At 38.7% G+C, this 23,012-nt stretch overlaps 1 protein-coding gene across 2 annotated transcripts in view; it reads right to left on the bottom strand.

The window, feature by feature from the left end:
* ascc3 (activating signal cointegrator 1 complex subunit 3) overlaps positions 1-23,012 on the bottom strand; it is a 57,782-nt gene that overhangs the window by 1,759 nt on the left and 33,011 nt on the right. For both annotated transcript variants that reach the window (XM_086113238.1, XM_086113239.1), the window contains exons 24-41: positions 22,420-22,588; positions 21,803-22,023; positions 20,216-20,301; positions 19,773-19,939; positions 18,703-18,848; positions 16,665-16,785; positions 15,844-15,986; positions 14,877-15,014; positions 13,343-13,463; positions 12,590-12,722; positions 12,128-12,253; positions 10,373-10,484; positions 10,163-10,297; positions 8,004-8,228; positions 6,058-6,209; positions 5,566-5,716; positions 2,435-2,641; positions 685-860 (exon numbers count right to left, since the gene is read on the bottom strand). In XM_086113238.1, the coding sequence (XP_085969364.1) occupies positions 685-860; positions 2,435-2,641; positions 5,566-5,716; positions 6,058-6,209; positions 8,004-8,228; positions 10,163-10,297; positions 10,373-10,484; positions 12,128-12,253; positions 12,590-12,722; positions 13,343-13,463; positions 14,877-15,014; positions 15,844-15,986; positions 16,665-16,785; positions 18,703-18,848; positions 19,773-19,939; positions 20,216-20,301; positions 21,803-22,023; positions 22,420-22,588 (2,729 nt within the window). The remainder of the gene's footprint in view (positions 1-684; positions 861-2,434; positions 2,642-5,565; positions 5,717-6,057; positions 6,210-8,003; positions 8,229-10,162; positions 10,298-10,372; positions 10,485-12,127; positions 12,254-12,589; positions 12,723-13,342; positions 13,464-14,876; positions 15,015-15,843; positions 15,987-16,664; positions 16,786-18,702; positions 18,849-19,772; positions 19,940-20,215; positions 20,302-21,802; positions 22,024-22,419; positions 22,589-23,012) is intronic.

The following is a 23,012-nucleotide window of genomic DNA, read 5'->3' as shown; positions in this document are numbered from 1 at the left end:
GAAAAGAGGTTAGCCGCTTTCCCCCCCCCTCCATGGCTGAGCCAAGAGGTGAGCAGACCCCGCGTTATCCCTACCATACATCCACTGATGCCTTTTTGGGTATGTTGATTAATGTGTATTGCCCCCCCCCCCAAAAAAAAACAGGTACTAGTTAGCCCGCAAGGATGGTTTGTTCTAAAAACAGCACATCAATGATGGGACACTGTGACTTTCTAAGAAGAATTGAAACAGAAGAAGACTGTCAATATGTATGTACAGTATGTACGTAAATTTGACATGGTACATGTTTCTTAATGTCCCAAATCTTCAATGTTTTCTTTAAAAATAAGAGACTCTATTCAATACAAAACATGTTTTGAATTTAGCCCAAATTTTCAAAACATGACATTTTGGAGCTAGAATTTTAATATTGCGATATTTTTGATCATGGTTATCACACCGTCAGAATTTAATATAGGCCCATACCTCTATAATAGCAATGTTACTGAAACCATTTCCTGTTCATTTAATATAGACCGTATGATGACAACTTGAACAACCCATTGAACAATCTTTTTATAATACTCCCTACTAACTACATACACCAATTTCTCCAATTGGAGGTCATCAAACTCAAATCTCAGTTTACCACGAGATGTTGAGTTCAGGAAGGATTTTAATCATGTTATCAGGATAGGCCCTTACTTTCCAATCTTCTCTGGTGTGTAGAAGGCCACGGACACTGTTGTGTGGTTGCGCACGTATCCAACTCGTTTGACTGCCAGCAGCGCCTTGTGATCCACTTCACCAATGACAAGGAACCAGCCTTCATCTTTCACCTTGGGAAATCTTGGAGCCTGAGCCTTATTGTCCTGTTTCCTCTGTTGAAAATATAAACAAAACTTGGAGCATTAGGCATCATGCTTCTTCCAGGCTGTGCTGGGAACATAATGCCACACAACGTGGGTAGTGATGTCATTTGTCCCGAGTGGAATTGATAAGGGAATCGTCGACACAAACGGCAAACAATATGAATGAATTGAAGCTCTCGGAACCGGTTCTCAACAAGAACCAGTTTTTAATTCCCATCCTGAGTAAAGCGTTGTGGATAGTTTCTGTACTAATTACATGATGAAATATTCAAATGAAATTTTATAAGTTTAACTTTTATACAGACTGCATTTTATGTTCATACTGAATTACACCTCAAAGCCATAGAGCCCTTTATTACTGTTAGCAATTTAGATACATACCATACAGCTCTACGGATATTTGGTCAAATATCCCTGAGCAAGTTTCACTTTCATCAAATGCAATCAAGGTTCTGGCTGGATATTTCACCTTATTCATTTAAATACTTTGTAGTTTGTTTTCCTGGCACAGGTCCACTTTTTATAGCAGAGTCCACAATTGGTTTACAGGGTTGAAAAATAAAACTCATTGTAGCCAGTGTTATGCATTCCCAAATTAGTTTTTACAGTTTGTGTTTGGGCATCGGATCGTTTTGTTGAAACACCAAACTGTGCCAAAGTGTCAACTGGTTTGAGGTGAAGTTGAAGAATTCTGAGGTCCCCCTCCTCTTACGTTATGAAGTTCAGGCCCAACACAGGATCAAGCCTGCCATGAAGAAGAACTGCTGGTAATCGAGCGCCTCTGATGATAGTGAAGCAAGGTTTACAATGTCATAGAGTAAGAAGATGCTGACCAGTAAAGAAGCTCCTGCTCTGAAATTGACACCTTCAAGCGTTACTGAAATTTGCAGCTGCTCGCATGGAGAAACCAAATGCCTTCAAGACAAAGGCTTTTTTGCTCAGACAGGACAGAGCATAAACTATTCTGCCACAACGCCAAGATGTATGCTTAGATGAGTCGAGGCGAAGTTTTAAACCCAAGGGCACTATCGCCGTAGCATTGCGGTAGTAACGTCATGCTCTGGCTCTGCCCGTGGGAATGGTGCTCACAGCTTAGCGGCTGACATGTGGCAGGGCTGGATGATTATGGAAAAAACAATAATCACGATTATTTTGATAGAATTGCAATTATTTTAACGATTATTCATAGATTTCAAAATGTTTTACTCATTCAACTACAGTACAGTACTTAAACAACTCAAAACCTGTCAACATAGCCTCATGCCCATTCATCCTTGCGCGGTAAACACTATCCTTTTTTGTCAAGTAGGAAATGACCTTGCACGTAGGTGAAATTCAAGCCTCTTGCATTTCATTCTGCTACATCCACACCTTTGATATCTTGCAACTTAGCATGACCATTTTCTCTTTGTCACATTTATTTTATCTTACGTCACAAGTCTTGGGACTTAATGGGCTAACCTGGGATCTTAGGCAGTTGTATTTAATGTGGAAACGTGTGTCTATGTCATATAGCAGTCCAAGCAATGGATAGTTTGGGTTGATAGAGTGTAAGGTTAAAATATCCACTCAGCCATACTGACCCTCTGATGGCCGTGGTTGATGCGTTTCAGTGACACTTGCAAAACGTACTCCTGGTCAGCATGGACATCCAACCAGCTGCTGGCATCCCTCAGGTTTGCTCCTGCAGCAGGCACGTGGCGCTCTGTTTGTTGCTGGCTCTTCTCCCACCAGCCCTTGACACTCAATGTGACGTCCAGCACTGGAAGATGACTGAGGAAGGTCCACATCTGGCCAAAGGGGCAAAAAAAAAAAAAAAAAAAAAGGGTAAAGATAAGAGCGTTAATGTGTTTGAACCTGGGGGTTTGCCATCACTTCATAGTGGCCAAACGATGATGACCGTAAAATAACCAAACTGTCAAAATGTAGTTGAAGTAAAACATCATGACAATGACAGCAAAGCAGTAGCTGGATAATAAAATGTCCAATGCTTCGAGTGAACACAAATATCCAGTAAAACATCGCTCTTGCCGGCAAGCTTATTGCACACAAAATGGAAAAGAATGTAACGGCTTTGGGCCGTTCCTTAAAATTTCATTTTAAAAATACCGAATCGTTCTCAAATATATTTTTCAATGTTCTGAGTCCTCCATGAAAGCAGATGAACTGTCCCTTTATTCGTGGACATCCGCTTGTAGTTTTTGCCCATTTTTGGAATCTTTCTTTTTGCTTCACCTTACTTATCTCACTTACCCAGGCAGGGCCTAATTTGAATTCTAAAATTTCCCTGAAGCACGACAAAACACCAAAACATAAGACTGGGATCAATAATTCCCAAATATATGGTTTTCATAACTGAAATAGGTGAACATGGGGATATAAAATGTGTTTTTATCCATAGGCAAATAATGACCATTTTCAGATACAGCACGAATAAGAAAGTACAAATATTAACTCACATCATTAACTTACGCACATCTCAAAGCAGGATAGGCTCCAGCACGCCGCGCCCCTTGTGAGATTAAACGGTTCGAAAAATGAATGGATGGATGTATTTCATATATTTCAATCAATCACAACTTGAGGATTCCTTTTTGCAGATAGGAATTACAGTGAAAGTGTGAAAGTTGGAAAGAATATGTACAAAGCAGTGCGCACAAATTGTGAGCAGATATTCAGGACTGGGCATGCGTAATGTTATGTAGAATAGGCACATACTGTAATGTACATCCAATTGTCACTTGGACATCATCTTTCCGTTTTCGATTTCGCACAAAACATAGCTTTTATGCAGTTGCTGAATTTCCCCAAAATTTTCGGAGCCATCAATTTCTTTTCTGTAAAGTTAGTTTGTTTGATTCATCCTCATAAATACAGGACACAAGTTGTCTGATGTTTTTGTGTGTCAAACCACCACCACGGAGATGACAAGGGCAGTGCAGTCCAACTCGCCGACAATTCGCTCATAAAATAGACTTCCCTAATTCTTTACAAACATCTCAGTAAATGTAGAAAAACTCACTGCTTCTCCTCAACATAGCACACGCGTGTTAGAACACGCAGGGGTCATCGACATGGAGCCGCTGGTCACCAGGTCATTGCCAAGGACCCCTTGCGAGTAGCCCACATGCCTGTTCTAAAAATAACCCACCAGGGCTGGCACATTCGTTCAATGTTTGAGAAGTGATCATTTGAATATTCTAACATTTTATAGTAACAAACAGAAATACCGAAAAAAGAAATACAGAAATAAAGTGTTGCCTGTTGACATTTATCCGTCTCATACTTTGTAAAATAAAATCTTAAAAGAACTTGCATTGGCATCTATAATTCAAATATAAATGACTAAATAAACAATACACGATTTCTTCAAAAGACAAATGTACACTAAAAGCTGATCAATAAATTGCATCCTGTTATTTTGCAATTAAAAAAAACAAAACAATGTATGTCAAACTAATGCATAATTAAAACTTGAGTAATTCAAACAAACAACGCTCATGAACATGCCTCCTCCGTGTTAATGGAGAATTAAGTCCAAAGCTCAACACGCAGTACAAAGAAAGATGTATACGTGCAGATGTGTGTTATGGGAGCTTGGGGGAGAAACCCTTTCCCATTCACCAGGCAAAGACTATTTATGTGAGGATTACTCTCTCTGCACAAAGCAGACAGGAACACTGCTGCACATCTAATTATTTAATTAGCGAGGGCACCATACTGCGGGAGGGCAGGGGCCGACGAGGGGAGTTAAGGTGGGGAAGGATGAAAGCAGGCCTACTGATTGGGTGAAGGAGCCAAACCTGCCGTTGCCCCTGGTCGCTCTCATTACTGTGGCAATTAGCACTTAGATTGGAGCAGTAAACCCTATCAGTGGCGCTGTAATTGGAGTTCCTGGAGGGACCTGGGATCACAATGGCAAGGCTGCTCATGGCATGTCATTGCTAATAGTGCGTATGCGTGCGCAAGAGTAAGATTCACAGTCCTGATTGGTATGATAACTGTTCAAAATATCCAAGTACTGTACTTACAATCAAAACACAGTATTTAGTCGTTTACTTTAAATTACTTTCCGTTGTACATTAAAAATAACCAACAACAAAAACAAGGCCTGGAATTCATCAACTGAAATATTGGAACTTGCAATTCTCACATTTTGGCACTTTGGACCCTGCAGACGTTCTAAATATGGATGGAAGCTTTGCTCATAGTTAGTAAAACGCTACGAGGTTACAATCTGACCTGATGAAATTTGACAAAGAGTCTGAAAATGTTCAATGAGATTCTGATAGTTAAATATATGCTGCTCTCCAAGACGCATTGAGTAGAAATTCAACTTGTAATTGTGAATGCACATTTTTTGACTGAACATTTTGTTGAACTTGGATGAGATTCGACAGAAAAATAAGGTGTTAGTCAAAGGATGAATGCTGATTTGTCATTCTGGTAAACATCAATGTAAGCAGTCTCACAAAAATGGAGTATAAAATATTTTTATGACTTGAAGGAAGATAGAGTTCTGTGGATATTTGATTGAATTTGTCTGAGCGTTGACGTGGCATTTACTTCCTTTTTCACCAGGTCTCAGATTAGACACGTGATTTTCTTTGGTTGGACATACAGTAAACACCACATGCTTATAAAAACGTGAGTCTTTTTGATGAGGGTAAAAATAGATACATTATAAACTACTGTTGTTGGAAACAATCTTTACCTGCGTAACATGACTTGAAGGGAACTCGTGGCCGATAATGGCTGCAAAAATGCTTTCCTTTCCACTGCAGGTAGCTATCAACTCAGGAAGTCCTTCAATTGGGCCATTGTAGCATCCTGTGTTTTCCCTCTCCTTCCAGTTAGACCATTTCCTAAATTTTAGCAAGCAGAATGGTCAACATTACAAGACAAATTCACACATGAGTCATAACTTATAACAAATAAGTGGGACAAATAAAGGATATCTTAACACTACTGGGGCAGTTTTTATAGACAAAAGGCCCAATTCAGAAGCAGTCTTGGTAATTATGCTGGTGAAAACATTGGTGTTAGGTAACTCATTTTTGTATCGTTTTTATATTTTTACATAAAAAAAATAATCCAAATAAATATATTTCCCATTGTTGAAACACCTTTATCATTACTGCATGTGACAAACTTTAAAAAAAATTATTGGTTAATTTTCAGATTAGTATGGTACTGTCACGATTACCTGAACAGGTAGAGGTCTTGTTGCTCCACATGTGGCAGAGTCAGTAGTGAAGAATCATGCAGCCAGCGGCCTTGCACAATCATCTGCACTAGGTTGCAGATACTTAAAGCTGTAACAAGCCAGCCCTCATTTGCTGCTACATCAAGCAAAGCCTGAGTAGACAAGACAGGAGGGCATCATATAACATATGGATAAAGCAATTATTCATTTTTCCAACACCAGATGACATTTTATGATAAAATGTATGCTCTCTCTCTCTCTGAAGGGCATGGAGAGGGTGGAGCCTGGCATCCACCTGAGACAGGGTGGGGTGGTGTGGTGTGGTGGGTTCCATACCCCCTGACTTAGGAAATAATGAATACATATTTAAATACATTTAACCAATAAAAATCAGACATTGCTTTTGAATTGTAGTTCAACAGAATTACTAAAAAAACAGACGATGCTGGTACACATTACTTAATATTTCGTGGCTGAATCTTTACTGCAATGAAATTATTTTTGTAACTTTCAATGAGACTTGTGCAGTCTCAGCAGATGTTTTGTGAATTCATGAGAAACAGCTCCAATTGTCTCAAGTTTTGAGGGTTCGTTCATCAGACGGCATGCTTCTGTTCCTTCAAAAGATCTTCAATAGGATTTCGATCAATGCACATAGAAGGTCACTTCAGAATAGTCCAATGTTTTTTGGATAGGTTTGGATTGCCCCCGCTCCCTCCCCCCTAATAAAAAAACTCATCGTTTTAAAACTCAATTTTCTATTTATTTGAGTTTGTGATATTTCGTACTTGGTTTGATGATCTTAAACATTTGAGTCTGAGACAGATGAAAAAAAAATCGGAATCATCAGAAAACATAAAGGGGCTGTATGGCCAATCCCAAGTGGAGACAGAAACAAATCCTCATATCTTTACTCACGAGTCTAACCAATCCCCACAAGTATACGGCCTGAGTGTAATCCTGGACTCCACCGGCTTATTATAGTCACACATTGAATCATTCACTAAATCCCCTCTGTAGCCACTCATCTACAGAATGCCGCCATTACCCTCAGATTCCTTGGCTCGACTACTGAGCAAATTATTGGAACAGCTCCAATATGTACAGAAACCAGCCACATCAAGCCCTGGCAGCACATCACCCCCTCTGTCTTCTGCCCTCTAATACCCATCATATTTCCTCCAACCTTATGTACTACCGCATTTACACTCAGACATTTGTGAAGCTGAGAGAGGGGGTAAAATGCACATCCAAGAAGTTGCTCCAAGCACATGCATTTTTCAGAGCTGAATAAAAAATGCTTCACAAAATGAGCAATAACAAGTCCAAAGGTCAGGAGACAAGGTCTTAACTACTTAACTGACACATCTGTGAATTCACAAGGGACGGCAAGAGTAATATAAAGTTGCCTTGAGAAACTTATAGACAGTCTGTCATTGATGGATGTATTGATTAGTGTGTGAATAAAGAGCCTGGTACACACAAACAAGGTTGTTTTTTTTCCTTGGAATGTTCCCTTTCTAACAATGGACTATCATTTTTGGGTGGTATTATAAGAGCCTTTCATGTCTTATAATACCACCCAAAAAATCATCCTGTGCTCTGAGGTGTGTTCAGACAAATTTGACCTGATAACAGGGTCCAAAATGGGTTGGGGCCAACAATCTTGAATATTAAATGTGTTCGATATTTCTTACGGAAAATCTTAAGCGTAGGGAAAGCCGATGAGTCCTGAGTTATGACTCCGTGAATTGTGACATGAAATGGAATGTAGCCAATAAAGAAGCAACCTGACCAAGGCACAAGCAAGTGGGAATGAATAAAAATAAACATGTCCGACCTCGAGGGCTTAGTGACCAGTCAGTGATCATACATTGTGTGATTCAGGCAACTAAATAGGTTATAACTTTATATCGGTATTGTACGTAAGACTCATGGCAACATACCTGACAGATTCGGATGGCATTGTCCAGAACGGTCTTGGTATCAGTTGAGTAGTCACTGCATGGTAACTGGGCATGGCTGAAGTGAGCCTGAAGCAGTAAATGGGTCTTAGTGTGGGCGCTGTCATAGGAGTGTGGGTTGACCTTCAGGGGGAGCTGCTGAGCCAGGCTGCTGTTGAGTTGGTCTTCATTGTGTCTCACAGGAAGCTCGGCATACTCCTCTGCATCCTGTATCGAACATGATCACAGATCAAATAAGGCTGTTGTTTTTTTTTGTTGTTGTTTTTTTTTCTTTTTGAAATTCAAGCAGCCTCTTTTATGTATTCCTTGTTAGAGAATACCACTATACGGGAAGATCTGTTGTGTATTTCCACTAATCCAAAAGGTCTGCATCGCATTGTTTGTTAAGAATAAATGTCCAGAGTTGTTGGGAAATATTTGCTAAAAAAAAACGGGGCAATTCACTGGAAAACAGCAGAAAAACAATTTTGATACACAAGCAAAGCTCAAGATTCTTCAGTCACTCGGTATGCCCGTGCTGGTGTTTTTGGCCTTGTTTCCAGTAGTTTGGTTTTAAAGATGCACAAACATGCACACCTTCACTAATTCACTCCAGTTTAACTACAGCTAATGTAGGCCCGTCAACAGGCTGTGCGGGAGGCATTTGTCTCCCCTTGCCTTGCAGTCCCCCATCCCCCACTCCCAGGACTGTTGATGCACCATCAATCACTGGTCCAAGTCAGAGTCACAAAATCAAGGGTGCTGAAAAAGGACTTTAGTCAAGTCAAGGGTGGTGGTGTGAATGATAAAAAAAGAACAATCAATGAATTATTTATTTTCAATGTCCCTGGAAGTCCCTCCCCACACACACACACACACACACACACACACACACACACACACGCAATAAATAAATAAATAAAACGTCCCTGATTGTTCGAGAAATTATGGAAACATAGGTTAAACATCTTAGTTTGCCCAAGAAGAACATTATGATCACTCAAAGAGAGGAAACCGGAAATGCAATGGCCAAATATTTCGGTTAAGTCCAATAATGTGCAGACGAATGGCTGGCAACCAGTTAAAGAAGTACCCAGCCTACTGCCCGAAGACAGTTGGGATGGATTCCAGCACACCTGTGACCTTCATGAGATGCATTGTGCGTTTGGCTCATTAGCGGCCAGACTGCAGCAGTTACAGAAGACATGTCAGTGCTGTGTCAGAAATAAAAAGAAAGGAAAGTGAGCGCAGAAGCAGGTTGACAAGCTTCACTATTGTGGTGCAGCTGGTAGGCGAGAGAGGGTAGGGGCCACGGGGATTCTTTGCTGCTGCTTTAGGCCCCGTTCACACAAAGGAAATGTACCGTATTGTTTTATAATTAGTTGCAGCATGCTTAACACATTTCCGGAGGGCGCTTCTGATACACCCAATGCAATGTGTGCATTTGCCACCATGAAGAGCTAAAGCATTGGGACTAATTGGCTTTTCTGAATCAACCTCGTCTGAAGGGATTTTTTTTGGATTGTATTTTCACTCCTGCCGGTAGCACTTCAATGGCAGTGTGAACGTAGCCTGAGTGTGCAGAGGCATGCAGGTTCAATGTGTCTTCGTATTGAGCAGACACTTTGCCAAAACAAATATCGCTACCGCCACACGTCAAGAATTTATCTGAAAACTGGCCACTAATTGTTTTTGCCAAAACTGCAGCTTTTTGCATTGACATTACAGTGCTTCCTTTGAGATTGGAGGCTGGAGTTGCTGAAAATGGTAGATTTTCTCAATCCCATTTGCCAAGTCATGGGCAGAGAAACTTTTGTAGGGGCAGTACTATGTTAAATAAAAATGTGGCTAACTTTAGAACACTTCACTCACAGAAATTTTATTGGGAATAGGCAGTTCACAAAATATTTAATTGGTTGTGTAATTTCACCTTGCAAATTAGAGCAAACTATGACCCAAATACAAAACAGAAATTCATTTTCTATTTTTGCGTAACCTGTCCAATTAAGTCTAACTCACCCCAATTAAGGCACCAATCCCAGAATGCAATTGGTAGAACCCGATTCAACAATTCCTAATGACTTCAGATTCATTTGGAACCAGAACGCTTTCTGCTAACATGCGGACAGACAAATATCTGTAATGGATATGTGAATACTTACAGTCAGAATGGAAAGAATCTCATGGATGGGAAGTTCAGCCCTCAGTCTTTCTTTAAACAAGCAGATGGTCTGATGTTTCAGGTAGTAATAGGACCCAATGCGGCCATAGGTCAGAGGCTCAATAGTCAGGTCATCCTTGAGAATCAGAAATGTCAAAAGTCAAACAGACGTAAAATGCAAACAACTCAAAACTTCAACAAAAGCACACACCTCTTTTATTTCAATGCAGTAAGAGCACTCCAAGTCCCGTAGGCTCCTTTCCACCAGACTTGATAGGTATTTGTTAATAGAATCGTGGCTGACATTTTCCAAGCTGTAATAACTGAACACAAAAGGCATTTGAAGTCAGCTTATATTATGAGTGTGTGTGCGCGCATATTTCTATCTTTCTAAATCTCTCGCCCACCTCACACACACACACAAACACACACACACACACGCACGCACGCACGCACGCACGCACGCACGCACACAAGTGGGTATTTTACAAAATGTTATCAGTCCGTCATGTGTCAGTCACCTGGGACATCAGTCATCATTTTTTCATGCCGAATCAAACTAGAACTGCCAGTCGTCCGTCATGTTATTTTAACTGCACTTCAGTCATTCATTGCACTTTTGTAAATAAATAAATAAATAAATATATATATATATATTTTAAAAAATATATATATATTAAAACCAAAATATATACAGTATATACCGGGTATATATATATATATATATATATAAAATACACACACACACACACACACACACACACACACACACACACACACCTATTAAACACGTCAGGTATCAAACCCTCAGATGTGATGAGGGTAATTTTACTCAGTGAAACGTCTGATACGATGTATGCATTTAAACAAAAAAAAAAAAAATACAACTTTCTACTGGAAACAAGTCTGTGTACACTTTACAGAAGATAATAACCATATGAAAGGAAAATGACCACTCCTCCCAGAAAATGACTCCCAGATCACACTATCAAACTGTGTCGTAAATAGGTTCCATACCTGGTAGAGCCATTTAAGAGTTACCACATGAGGCCTAAGCAAAGTATAATCAAAGACAATTTTCACTAGGTCATGATTGTGTTAGATGTATCAAATGAGAGAGAAAATAATAGCACTCTTTATTAAAAGCCAGTAGGTACTAAATATCAAGAAATTGTAAGTGTAAAATAACTATGTAATCTAATATTAGTGCACTGTCAAATTACGTTTTTTGGGTTTAGTTTTTTTTTATAGATTGTTCTCAATTCCTGATCGTTCTTTGAATTTATGCAGTTAAATCTTAACCCTTGTGCTCTCCTCAACTACTTTGTCTACTCTTAGGCTGAGTACTAGTTTACCTTAGATGTGCACTTTATAATGTTATATTGCTCTGTTTTGATTACATAAAAAGAGCTGTTAAAGCAGCTGTTGTGTGACAAAATATTTTTTTCACTGTTGTTGATGGACAGTAATATTGTGTAAGACATGATGTGTCAATAACTGCTCCAAGTGAAAAATGTTCATGTAAAATTGAAAATCGAAATTGTTGTTTCAGTAAATATTTGCATTTTGCACAAAGAAAACTGATTCATGATTCCATGTTGATGAGAGCATTAAAATGGGAAAAAATAGGACAAAAAATATAACAGGAAATTCAGAAACGATAAAAAATTCATGAGTAATCACGATTAATTTTTAGTGAATTTAGTTAATATGACAGTTGCATTTTTAATTCGATTAAATATTTTAATCGTTTGACAGCTCTAATTATAATATATTTTTCCAATATGTTTTAATAGTTTAGGTCAGCGGTTATATTGTTTTGTATGGCGTTGTAGCCGGGGTTCCTTTTAAGAATTCAACAGCTGAAAATATTTACTAATTGTAAACTCTTTCGAAGTTTCTTTCAGTTTGGTGTGGAATTGAAGCTTTTACTGTTGCAAATTATAATGATGTGTAACAACCTAACCTGGGGTTCATCACCAGTCGTCTGAAAAAGTAAGTCCAGGTGATGTAGTCCATTGCATCTTGCTTGGAAGAGACAGTCCCTGCAGCTATCTCTGCATTCAAATGGTCTGACAGCACACTGAGGAGACTGCGGATACAACAATCACTCAATTTCTACATTTGACAACAACAATAATCATAATAATGATAATAATGGCAGCAATAACAATCAAAATAATGTGAAGAATATGTGAATCAAAATGAAGGCCGAATAATCTGTTACATAAAGCGTTTACATCAAATGCGCCAGTCCATGTAGAAAATACATTTATTGACGCTAAATGTCAACTATAATACAGTACTTCTCCATGTATATATTGATCACATTAACAAGTCCATTTTACATGGAAAAATTAAAGACTTACAGTCATACAAGGATTCCCTATATTGAATTATGGCAAGAGAATCCCTTTTTTGCACTCACCTGGACTCAACAGGGAAAGGCTCATAGAGAAACTTCTTGTAGAAATCTTTTTTTATGTCATGGACAAGAATAACTGCTTTGCCCTGGTCATCAAACTGAGGCCGACCTGCTCGCCCCATCATCTGCAAAACATCTGCAGAGACACATTAAATAACAGGTCGACATTTCAGATGCCATATGCTTTGCATAATATTATGGCTGGTTGTTTCAAATCAGAATTGCTCCAACCACTGGAAAAAACAAATTATTGAATAACTGCTCTTGGAGGATGACCTTTTAAATGTCAACTTTTGGAGATAAAAGGCAAAACATGGAATTTCCAAAAATCTATATTTTTATTCCAATGGGGTCAATTAATTTCATTCTGTTTTATTTTTTAAAAGACCAACTAGAAAAAAGAAAATAACGCAGCCCAAGGGAGGGCAAGCCCGGTAAATGCATCAGGAAGGTCATCTGGCTTGAAACTTTGCCAAAGAATTATGAATGCCCCTTTTTCTTCTTTTTCTCTAGGTGGCCCCAGTACTCCCCAATATATGTGAATACATTTAAAACACAAAAAAAGGTAAACATCGTTCTGCAATATTAACATTTAATATTGTACTTTTTTGTTCTAAATTACATAACATAACACAATTCCATTATTTGTCTCTTACACTGCACTACTCCCTCTTTTCCATGTCCTCGCATGATCCATTTTTTGCTCCAAAGGACTTGAGGATTTTCTGCAAGGATAACAAACCAAAAAAATCATACCTGTAATGGGGTAGTCCACATATCGTCTGGTTTTTCCATCATAGTATTCAGTTCCTTTGACAACCACCAAATGAGCAGGGAAGTTCACTCCCCAAGCCAGAGTGCTTGTGGCAATCAAAACCTGAGATGAGGTGACAAGTGTTAAATCCTGACATTTATCAAAGAAAATAAATACACTCTGACATTTGTATTTGACATCAAATGATGAAGACAAGAGGGTCAAGATTTTTCTCTGTATTTCGAGGGATTTTACACCTGGAAGCTAAAAAGATGGCATATTTTTGTTTGAATCCTACACCCATTTTTCCTATGATTTGAGTTTTGGAATATGTGACTGACACATATGTTTGGCTGTCCAAGTGTGTCCTATGACACAGAAGTGTACAGAAATATTGTCTGCAAATTTAAATAAAGAAGCAAACCTAACTAATTGAGAGAGCCTTCAACATGCATCAAGATAATGAATGACCCAATACACTCAAAACAAAAAAGGAGTTTATTATGGGAGGAAAGAAGTGTAAAATGTTGAGGCCAAATCAATCCCCAGAGTCTAGAGCAGTGGCTCGCAAACCTTTTACACCAAGCAGCAACTAAGAAAAATACTTAACTCTTCAAGTACAGAGGCATAGTAGGCCTCAGTGTTCATTCAAAAACAAGGCACAGGTTTTATTCCTAATAGAGTCATTATGATAATAAGACAACCGTAACCTCCCATGCAATCATAATAATGCACAGGTTTAACATAATAATGCACAGGTTGAACATGATTCAATTACCCTCTATTGCGCCAAAAAAAAAAAAAAAAAAAAGACAAAAATTGCACCTCAACGAATGTTTAAAACAAACGTTTCCTAAATATATTGTGCAAATGTCATCTTACATCAAATTTAAAAAGACTGACGCAAATCCCCCAGCGGAGGCGAAAGCCTAGAGTAGCACCACAAAAGAAAAATGCTAAAATATGGTGAGAAATTCATTAATTGGTTCCAGGCTTGATGCAGTGACAGTCACTTATATATTTTAAATCAACCTGGTTCAGGAATGTTTCATTAAAATGTGGTGTTTTGTTCCCAATAGTATTTTCTTTTCAGTTGTTGATCAAATCCAGTGTATAGCAAAAAAAAAAAAAAAAGAAATTGGCCTCTTTCTTCCCATAATTGTGGTGCATGGTGAATCCAGTGAACCCTCTTTTATTGCAGGGGTCATATTCCAAAAAGAACCTGCGATAGACCAAAATCCGTAAACTATTCAGCTTTATTTTTTACAATTATTACACAATATAATACTGTACTGTCGAATGAAATCAAAGATAAAAACCTGCTTTTTGGCAACCTCTACAGAGATGAGGCGTGGAGACTGCTGACATTGGTCTCAAGTCCCTTAGCCAATCAGGATTTAGAACACAATGCGCGGTTTAAAAAAGTCAGTCAACTGCCAATATTCCAGTTAAAGGAAAAGTTATTGTTCTTATCCAGCGATACCAATGCGGACTGTCCTATGATGTCTAAATATTGTGCACGCAGAAAGATTGTACCTGGATCTTGCAGTTGACAAACAGTTCTTCCACAGTCTTTCTGTCTCGTTCATGTAAACCAGCATGATGCATCCCGATTCCGAATGCCAAAGTTAGCTTCAAGTTAGAATCCCGCACGGTGGCAATGATGTCCTCAATCTGCAGACAGCCCAAAAGAATGTCACAGAAATCAGAATTAGAATTTTATTTGCGCGTCTTGAATTAACTTGAGAAAATCTAACTGCAAATCAGTTTCAACTTTGCTTTCAATGTGCTTGCAAAAAATGAAAACCAAGGGTAAAAAGTAAAAATAAAGGTTTGCTTCGAGAAAATAATCATAAGGTGTGTGAAGTTTCACATAATCACATTACTACATCCACAAAATCCATTAAAATTGTAAGACAATTATCAAAAATGCAGTTGTGAGATGTGTCAGGGAAAATGGACAGACTGATCTGACAATTGATCTATGCTTGTTCAAAAGCGTCGGCTGTTTGTTTTAAACAAGAAATTGAATGTTTTACAATGTGTTTGCTTACTGGACCAACAGAGACCCAAAACGTACCTTAAAACCAAGCTACGTATTGATGCGTGATTCTATTTTGATGTTGTTTCACCATAATAACCTTCTCTTAGTCGACACTGTGGGACAGTGACAATGTGTGGAATTTAGCCACTTTACAAATCTTTATACACCAACAAGATGTAACACACTGCTGTTAACTAAGCCTACATAAAACAGGGCCTATTTGCAGGCAAACATACAATGTAAATGTTTAAACCCAAATAAACACTTGCCTATCAGTACCATTTCGCCTACCAGAGGAAAGTGCATGCATGCATTCCCTTTTTATTGGATCAGGAATCGAAGCTACGGATGATCGAATGCATGTGTCTTTCGTGTTGCTGCACTTGAACAATGCATGTATGCATGAGCTGTGATGTCGCAGGTGAAGTAAATCATCTGCTCAGTGGAGGTAGACAGTACTTCTCTCTCATCCTGATGCAGCCACTGTTTGGGGTTGTCTTCTGTCGCCAGGTATGCAATGAGGTCCAGGGCTGTCAGTCGGGTTTGTCGTCGTGATGAGACAAAGATCAGCACTGGCTTAGCTGGAGAGTGACTACGTATTGCTGTGAAGGTAAGTGTTGAAGTCAGTTATTAAATTGTTAAAAAAATATCTCCAAGTTCAAATACAATGAAAATAGATTGCCATTAGTGACATTCTGATTTGTTTTGATGATGTCAGCACTAAACTTTACCCTGCCTAAAAGAATCTGTCGTGATTTTCGGGCCTTTTTTTTTTGTGATGATAAAAGCCATAGATTGGCACGCACCCATTTGATGCATAACCCCCCCCCCATCTCAGACTGTCTACATCATAGCGGGTCGGCGGCAATTCCAATACGTAATGTTTCCTAGATGTGTTTGTCACGTTGTGTTGTCACTTGAAATGGTGACCAATTGTTGCAAAAATGCATATGCACATTGTTCCTCTTGTCTACTTCAACCTGTGAAAATGTAAAAGCAGGTTGCACAATATTTTGGATTTATTGACATCAAATGTGAGCTCCAATGAACAAAACCCACTAGCACCTCCACAAAATCAAAAATATTGTGCTGAACATTTTTAAACTATTATTACAGACTAAAGTGGACAACAGCAGAAATGCACATTATGAATTTTGGTGGTGACTGGTGGTAATTGAGAAGTGTTGAAAAAGTGGGGAGCTGATTAAAAAAGACATTTTCAGTAGAATTACGCGTGTGAATGCTCTTGAGCATTCACACAAAAAAGTAGTCAGAGGTACCTTGGAAGGTGGGTTTATTCATGGTGGCCATGCGGGGGCAATAGTGCTGTCCCGGGAACCCATGAATGTGAACCTCCAGCGGTACAGGGCGAACAGAAGGACGGAAGTTAAACAAACCCACCTGTCGAACAAAAGATAAGAAGGGTGTGGAGAAAAGCGGAAAGGGGGAAACAGAATGCATAAAGTATAATGTGAGCAGCTGGTGTTACAAAGCCCCATCTGGTAGTAATGTGAGGTTTCTAACGTTCTCATTGAGAAACCGAGACACAAATTGCTGCCGGACTGGTGCTATAAAGTCTGAAAGCTTTATGGTGTTGATGGATTTTAATGTGTTGTGGTGGTGTGCAACAGCACCATGTCAACAACATTGGAATCAAAGTGTGATTTAGGATGCTATTGCTATTATGTGTCGTCTTTTCGTGTGCTTTGAGTATTTTAAGTGTACCAATAAAGAATCAAATTAGCCCACCCAGTCCAGACAGCAAAAAGTAAAGCAGTTTCAAGAAGTGCAAGCATGGGCAATAACCCCATCTTGTGGCCGGACTGAAGACTCATCTTGCCAACCGCTCTGTTAATCAAAGAAAAACTCAAAAGTGGTCACAGAAATAACTTGAATCTGCCAGACCAAAAAACAAAAATAAAATAAAATAAATAAACAACACAATGAAACTCAGACACTGCACAGGAAATGTAGTTAATGTGTGTTAATGTGTTTGCTGTTTCCACTGCTGTCATAGGTCAAATGCACTGGTCAAATTCTGTGTATTAATGTGTACAGGACAAACGAAGATGATTCTTCTTAGTCTTTTTCTTAGTGTGTGCGCTTTATTACGCACACATAATTCAGTATCTTTGGTACATATTCAGCAGTAAGCATTCAAAATTCAATTTATACTCGCCCCATGGGTGATACATTTGTTGTGAGACTTAGTGTACTGTATAAAAGACACACCGTGAGGTAGAGGATACTAAATTTACTTAGCAATTTTCAGCAGTAAAACATTTTGTCTTGAATGAATTTGCTATCTTGATTATTTACTAGTACATTAACACCTTTAAACACGCATTTTGGCACTTGCTGTGAAATGAAAATTACATCACATGCACTCAAGGAATGACCAATCCTGGCTCAGCCTTCAAATGTCACATGAGCCATGATTGCTTGTTATCTGAGCCCTGAACACTGCATTTTCAGTCAAGAGCAAGTGGCAAAATTCAATGTAGTTATTAAATACAAGACAAGGCAAGTATGAAAGTTTCAATGAAATGAGGACAGTTTTAAGATTTGGCCAATTCAAATATTAAAACGGTATTTTTTTTTGTACATCAAAAGTTGTGCCCAAAAATGTTATAAACCCCCGATTTAGGGCACAAGAGGGACGAATGAGGGTTCCTGAGAGTGGTGGGCTGTGAATTTGCTCAATAGGCATTCAGTGGGTACTTCACCCCACTTAATCTACCACGACAATCAAGTCGGAATAATAGAATCCAATACTATTCGATGAATACCAAAATGCGATGCTATAGCATCGCATTTTGGTATTCACACTGTGCTACGTGTAGCATCTGGAGCAGTTCTGAATCAAAATGTATCAGATAAAATGACAAAAAGAGAGCATTTAAATAAAATGCATCACACTCACTATGAGATGGTGATTATTAAATGGATAGTATTAGTGTGTATCCTGCTCCAGATGTGTTTTGCCAGTAGAAGTTAACTGAAATCTGATTGGTTTCAGAAACAATGACATTGCAAATAAGGTTCACTGGCACTACTGGTTTCTGAACACCGTGGGCAGATTCGATAGACATGGGATTACATTACGATGAAGTTGAACGAAAAACAATCTAACATCCTAACATCCACATACACGTACACGTGCTGTAAGTGGTGCAGCCAAAAGAAACGCAACACAATTAACCAAATAGACAATAGACCTTCGAAAATAAATTCATATTATTTCACGTGGCATGTTTTAGATTCAGACCAAGCAGAAAAGGCCTCGCTGGCCCTGACCATTCACCACGGGGTCCTTACTTGTTTGATTCCCAACCAGTCAGCAAGATCTCGCGCATTAGCAAGGGCAGTGGAGAGACCAACAACCCGAACACCTTTCGAGGTGTGGGAAGAGATGAAGTTGGTCCTTGACACAATGACTTCCAACACTGGACCTCTATCTTCCCCTGTAATCACAGAAAATGTCCGCCTTATACTGGAATCGTACACTGTAGAGTGATGAAACTGGAGTTTACTGCTTAATTAACAAAATGGGCAAATACATGAACGTTTTTGCCCTATGATTTCGGATTCATTTTTTCCCCCCCAACACTCAAAAATTTCAGTTTCAGATCATCACCCCTAATTTTAATATCTCACAACTACGACACCAATAAATCAAATGCATGACGTGACAATTTTATTTTTTAAGGGAAAAACAAATCCATGTAAACTGTGTCATCTTGGCAGCAAAAACTGAAATCAAGGGTTCAAAATAGTGATGCGTCTTGGCTTCCTCTTTTATTTTAGAGCTATATTTAAAGTTAGAGTCCATATGTCTGGCATGTAAATTGACAGAAGTACACAAGCTGAGGCGAAGCTCAGAGCAGACTTTTGGAGAAAAGAGGAAACAGACTGCTTTATTCTGCACTGTGGCGGGTGACATGAATATAATGTATTTTATAAATGGTATAAAGGAACAAGCGGAAAAGAAATGTATTTGCATCACAGCGTCCGTACGTTGTTGTTTTAAATCGGGTTATTCAACTATGGGGAGTAATTCCAACATGCAACCGGGTTATTCCGGATGTTTAAAAAAATCGGACATTTATTTTATTTATCATCAATAGATTTGAAAAGTGACACAATAATACAACATCATATTGCCCAGCTCTAGATGTTATTCTGTATTATTTTTCCCCAGTTACTTGGTATTTTGCTGTTCACTTTTAGTAACTCTCCGCTGTAATGTGGTTGCAGCCCGACCTGTGACAAGTGCCTTGTATCACTCAGGCCCCCCATTTTGGTGTTTTGCTTTTGTATTTAGAGACATCGTAAAAAACGAGACAGGAAGATCCGCCAGGTGTCATTAGTAAACAATCCTTACATACCAAGCAGGTGGATTTCGTCAATGATGAGGATCGCTACTTTCTGAACGTAGCTTCTGTTTTGCCAGCTTCTGCTTACTCCATCCCACTTCTCGGGTGTGGTAACAATGAGGTCAGCTTGTGCTATAGCTCTCATATCTGGGGTCACATCACCCGTGAGCTCCACCACTCTACACATGGATGAAGCACAAAGTACATAACTTAGATATAACTTTTATAACGGGTTTATAAAACTGTTGCACTGCTTTATTGTTTAAATATACCATGTTAATAAAATTAAACCATGGAAAACATTTTCTGTGAGAAAAACCCTTTAATCTTTCAAAACCAAAACCTAAAAAATATAGTGTAACACCATAATAATTCTCATAAAAAGAAAAAAAAGGCATCTTGGATGCTGAAGGTGTTTAACCCCATTTATGTGAACCTCATTTCGCCAAACTCACCTTTTTCCCAGTTTCTCTTCTATCCTGACTTTCCAGTCCTCAATTCTCTCTCTGACCAGAGCTTTAAGGGGGGCAATATAAACCACCTGAAAGCACAGAAAAGAACATACATATCCCTTTTTGAATGAATGAAACCTGTTTGATTTTTGGGCGGGAACGAATGAAGATTATTTTTTTGTTTTCATTATTGATAAATGAGGTAAACATATCGCTCATTGATTTCCAAAGCAAAAACAAATGTTGATCACAAAAATAATTCAGTCTGCTTTTATGGAGGAAGAGAGATGGGCACCAAGCCCAGCTATGAGACTGGCCCTGGTGCTACATTATGAAAGACAGGACTAGTGATACGCTCCATCGTAACGGTGGAGAAATGATTCAAATTACTTTTTGATATATTTAAGCCATATGAACCTTAGTTTGCACCTTTTACCTTTCACACGTTTCTATGTTGAAATAAAATTAAGATTGTCTAAGAAGCATTTTCATAATTGGCGGTTGTGGTGACCCGTTTTGGCCACACTCCACCGTGTGAGAGGCATGGCTGTCCCCTTCCCATGCAATCATAATCAGATATGATTTGTAGCATTATCAAAAAAGTCAATCATGCCATATGACCCTTAAGTGTTTATATTATATTATATTTTGTCGCGTGTGGTGAAGTCGATTTAAACGCAGTGGTCCCCAACCTTTTTTTTCTGCCAGGGACGGACGGGTTCATGCTAGTCCAGACTTTTCGTCGACCAATAACGATTCATTGACAACAACCGGTGATATTCTCCATTGGAAGCTTAACGCATCGGGGTGGGGACGGGTTGATGACATACCTAGCCGATTGGCACTACAATATATCTATCTATATGTGCAGCCTGGTTCCAAATTGTACAGGTCCATGGACTGGTGGTCGGGGGACCACACTCACTGCACAGTTTAAACTCTAGCTAGGTTGTTATCATTGCTTCTCACACTCCAAGCATGACTAATTCATTTACACTCAATGCAATGGTTACACTAATGTAAAGGTTTGTTTGTTTGGGTTTTTTTTTTTTTGGTACTCTGAGTGAATGACAATCATGGCATTGACATTCCTCAAAGGTTGATGGTGACAATGCATGCTGCCTTAAGTGCAATCATTTTTTTTCATGTAAGGGGGAAACATAAGTAACCTTGATGAAATAGCAAATACTCATCTCACCTCAGAACCGCTTTTTGCAGCCTAACTGCTTTCACCCTCCTTGTTGCTGGTAATTATTTATATAATGATTAAGATTATAACAGTGATTTTTTTTCCAAAACATATCAGTTTCTGTAGATCATTGTTTTTATTTACATTCAGGTGGTTGTAGTTGCAAGACAACCTACATTTTTCGAAATAATACTGTACATGTTGTTTTAGGTGACATGTACACTTACTGTACGTCCTGAACCAAAATACATTTGGAGATATCATTAAAGCACTGACAACAAAAACCCAACAAAACTTAAGACAACATTTATTCTGGCACACAGACATGACCAATGGTATATACACAACACAAAGGCCTACCCAAAACTGAAGACTGGTGCGGAAGAGTTGAAATGTCTAACCTTAGAGCTTGGGTACTTGTTGAAGACTCTGAACATGGCCATCTCAGCAGCTATAGTCTTTCCAGAGCCCGTTGGTGCCCCCAAAAGCACATTCGTATCAGTGTGATACAGTGTGTGGAAGATCTGAGTCTGGATGGGGTTGAAATGAGTGAACTTGTACAAGCTTTCATACTCCCAGTGTCCCAAAGCAGTCACTGGCAATGGCTGCAGGTCCAACAACTCTGTGAGGGAAATAGAATATGGAAATTGGAAGAAACATTTGGGGGGGAAAACAACAAAAAAAAAAAACTAAAATCATGCACAATTGTTTTCAATTATTGGCGCTCATTACCAATACAGCAAATCACATATTCAAATGATAGTTTTTTCACATTTTTTTCGGACATTTAAAAAAAAAAAAAAAAGAAAGACTCTTTGTATTATCTGTACCTCGTCCTTGAACGATTTAAACCATTCCAACTTCACATCTCAGATTCTCAGTTCACCAATTCACTTATTTTCACAGCATTTCAGTTCAGCGTTTGCTCTTCAGCATTCACACACGATTTCGAAAGAAATCACACCAGCTAGTAGTTTGAATCTGTTATTGTGATTCACTGAAGTTTGATGTAGTGTACCGGTGTGTGGGGGGTGTCGCTCAGGCAAGATAAGGTTCTGGAAATTGATGATGCAGATAGCTTCGGCACCAAGCCAACGGTCTGACACTGCCTTGATGTAGTACTGAGAGGGTAGAGGTTCAAAGATGGGAATGGTAAACACAATGTGCTGAGCTTCTCCTGTGACCACCTATATGGAATAGGGAACACACAAACTCTCGCTTAGAAAGAAACAATCATTATGCACACTTCAAATCCGATCCTTTCCCAAAAATTTGCAGAAGCTTCAAAGGTTCAAAGTTATATAGGGAGGAATTTATATCATTAACCGAATAGCCTAATTGTCCAAGTCATTTTGTAGCGTTTTCGGAAAACAGAAAAAAAACAACTAATTCAATAAACAAAAAGAGTTCAGTTGCCTCAATTCAACCTTTGCAATTACGATGACCTGGGTGACATCGTAAAAAAAAAAAACGATGACATGGGCATAAAAAAAATAAATGTCAAGCACATTGGCATTATTTATTGAGAGTGATATGATAGTGAGTTAAAAATGACCATTTGCTATCGGAGTAACAATATAATTATATTTCATTCCTATTGACCAAAGGCGA

Source organism: Hippocampus guttulatus, chromosome 6, assembly GCF_054856545.1.
Source record: "Hippocampus guttulatus isolate MCC_2025c chromosome 6, RoL_Hgut_1.0, whole genome shotgun sequence".
NCBI lineage: Eukaryota > Metazoa > Chordata > Actinopteri > Syngnathiformes > Syngnathidae > Hippocampus > Hippocampus guttulatus.
This window is presented reverse-complemented; position numbering and strand designations above follow the sequence as displayed.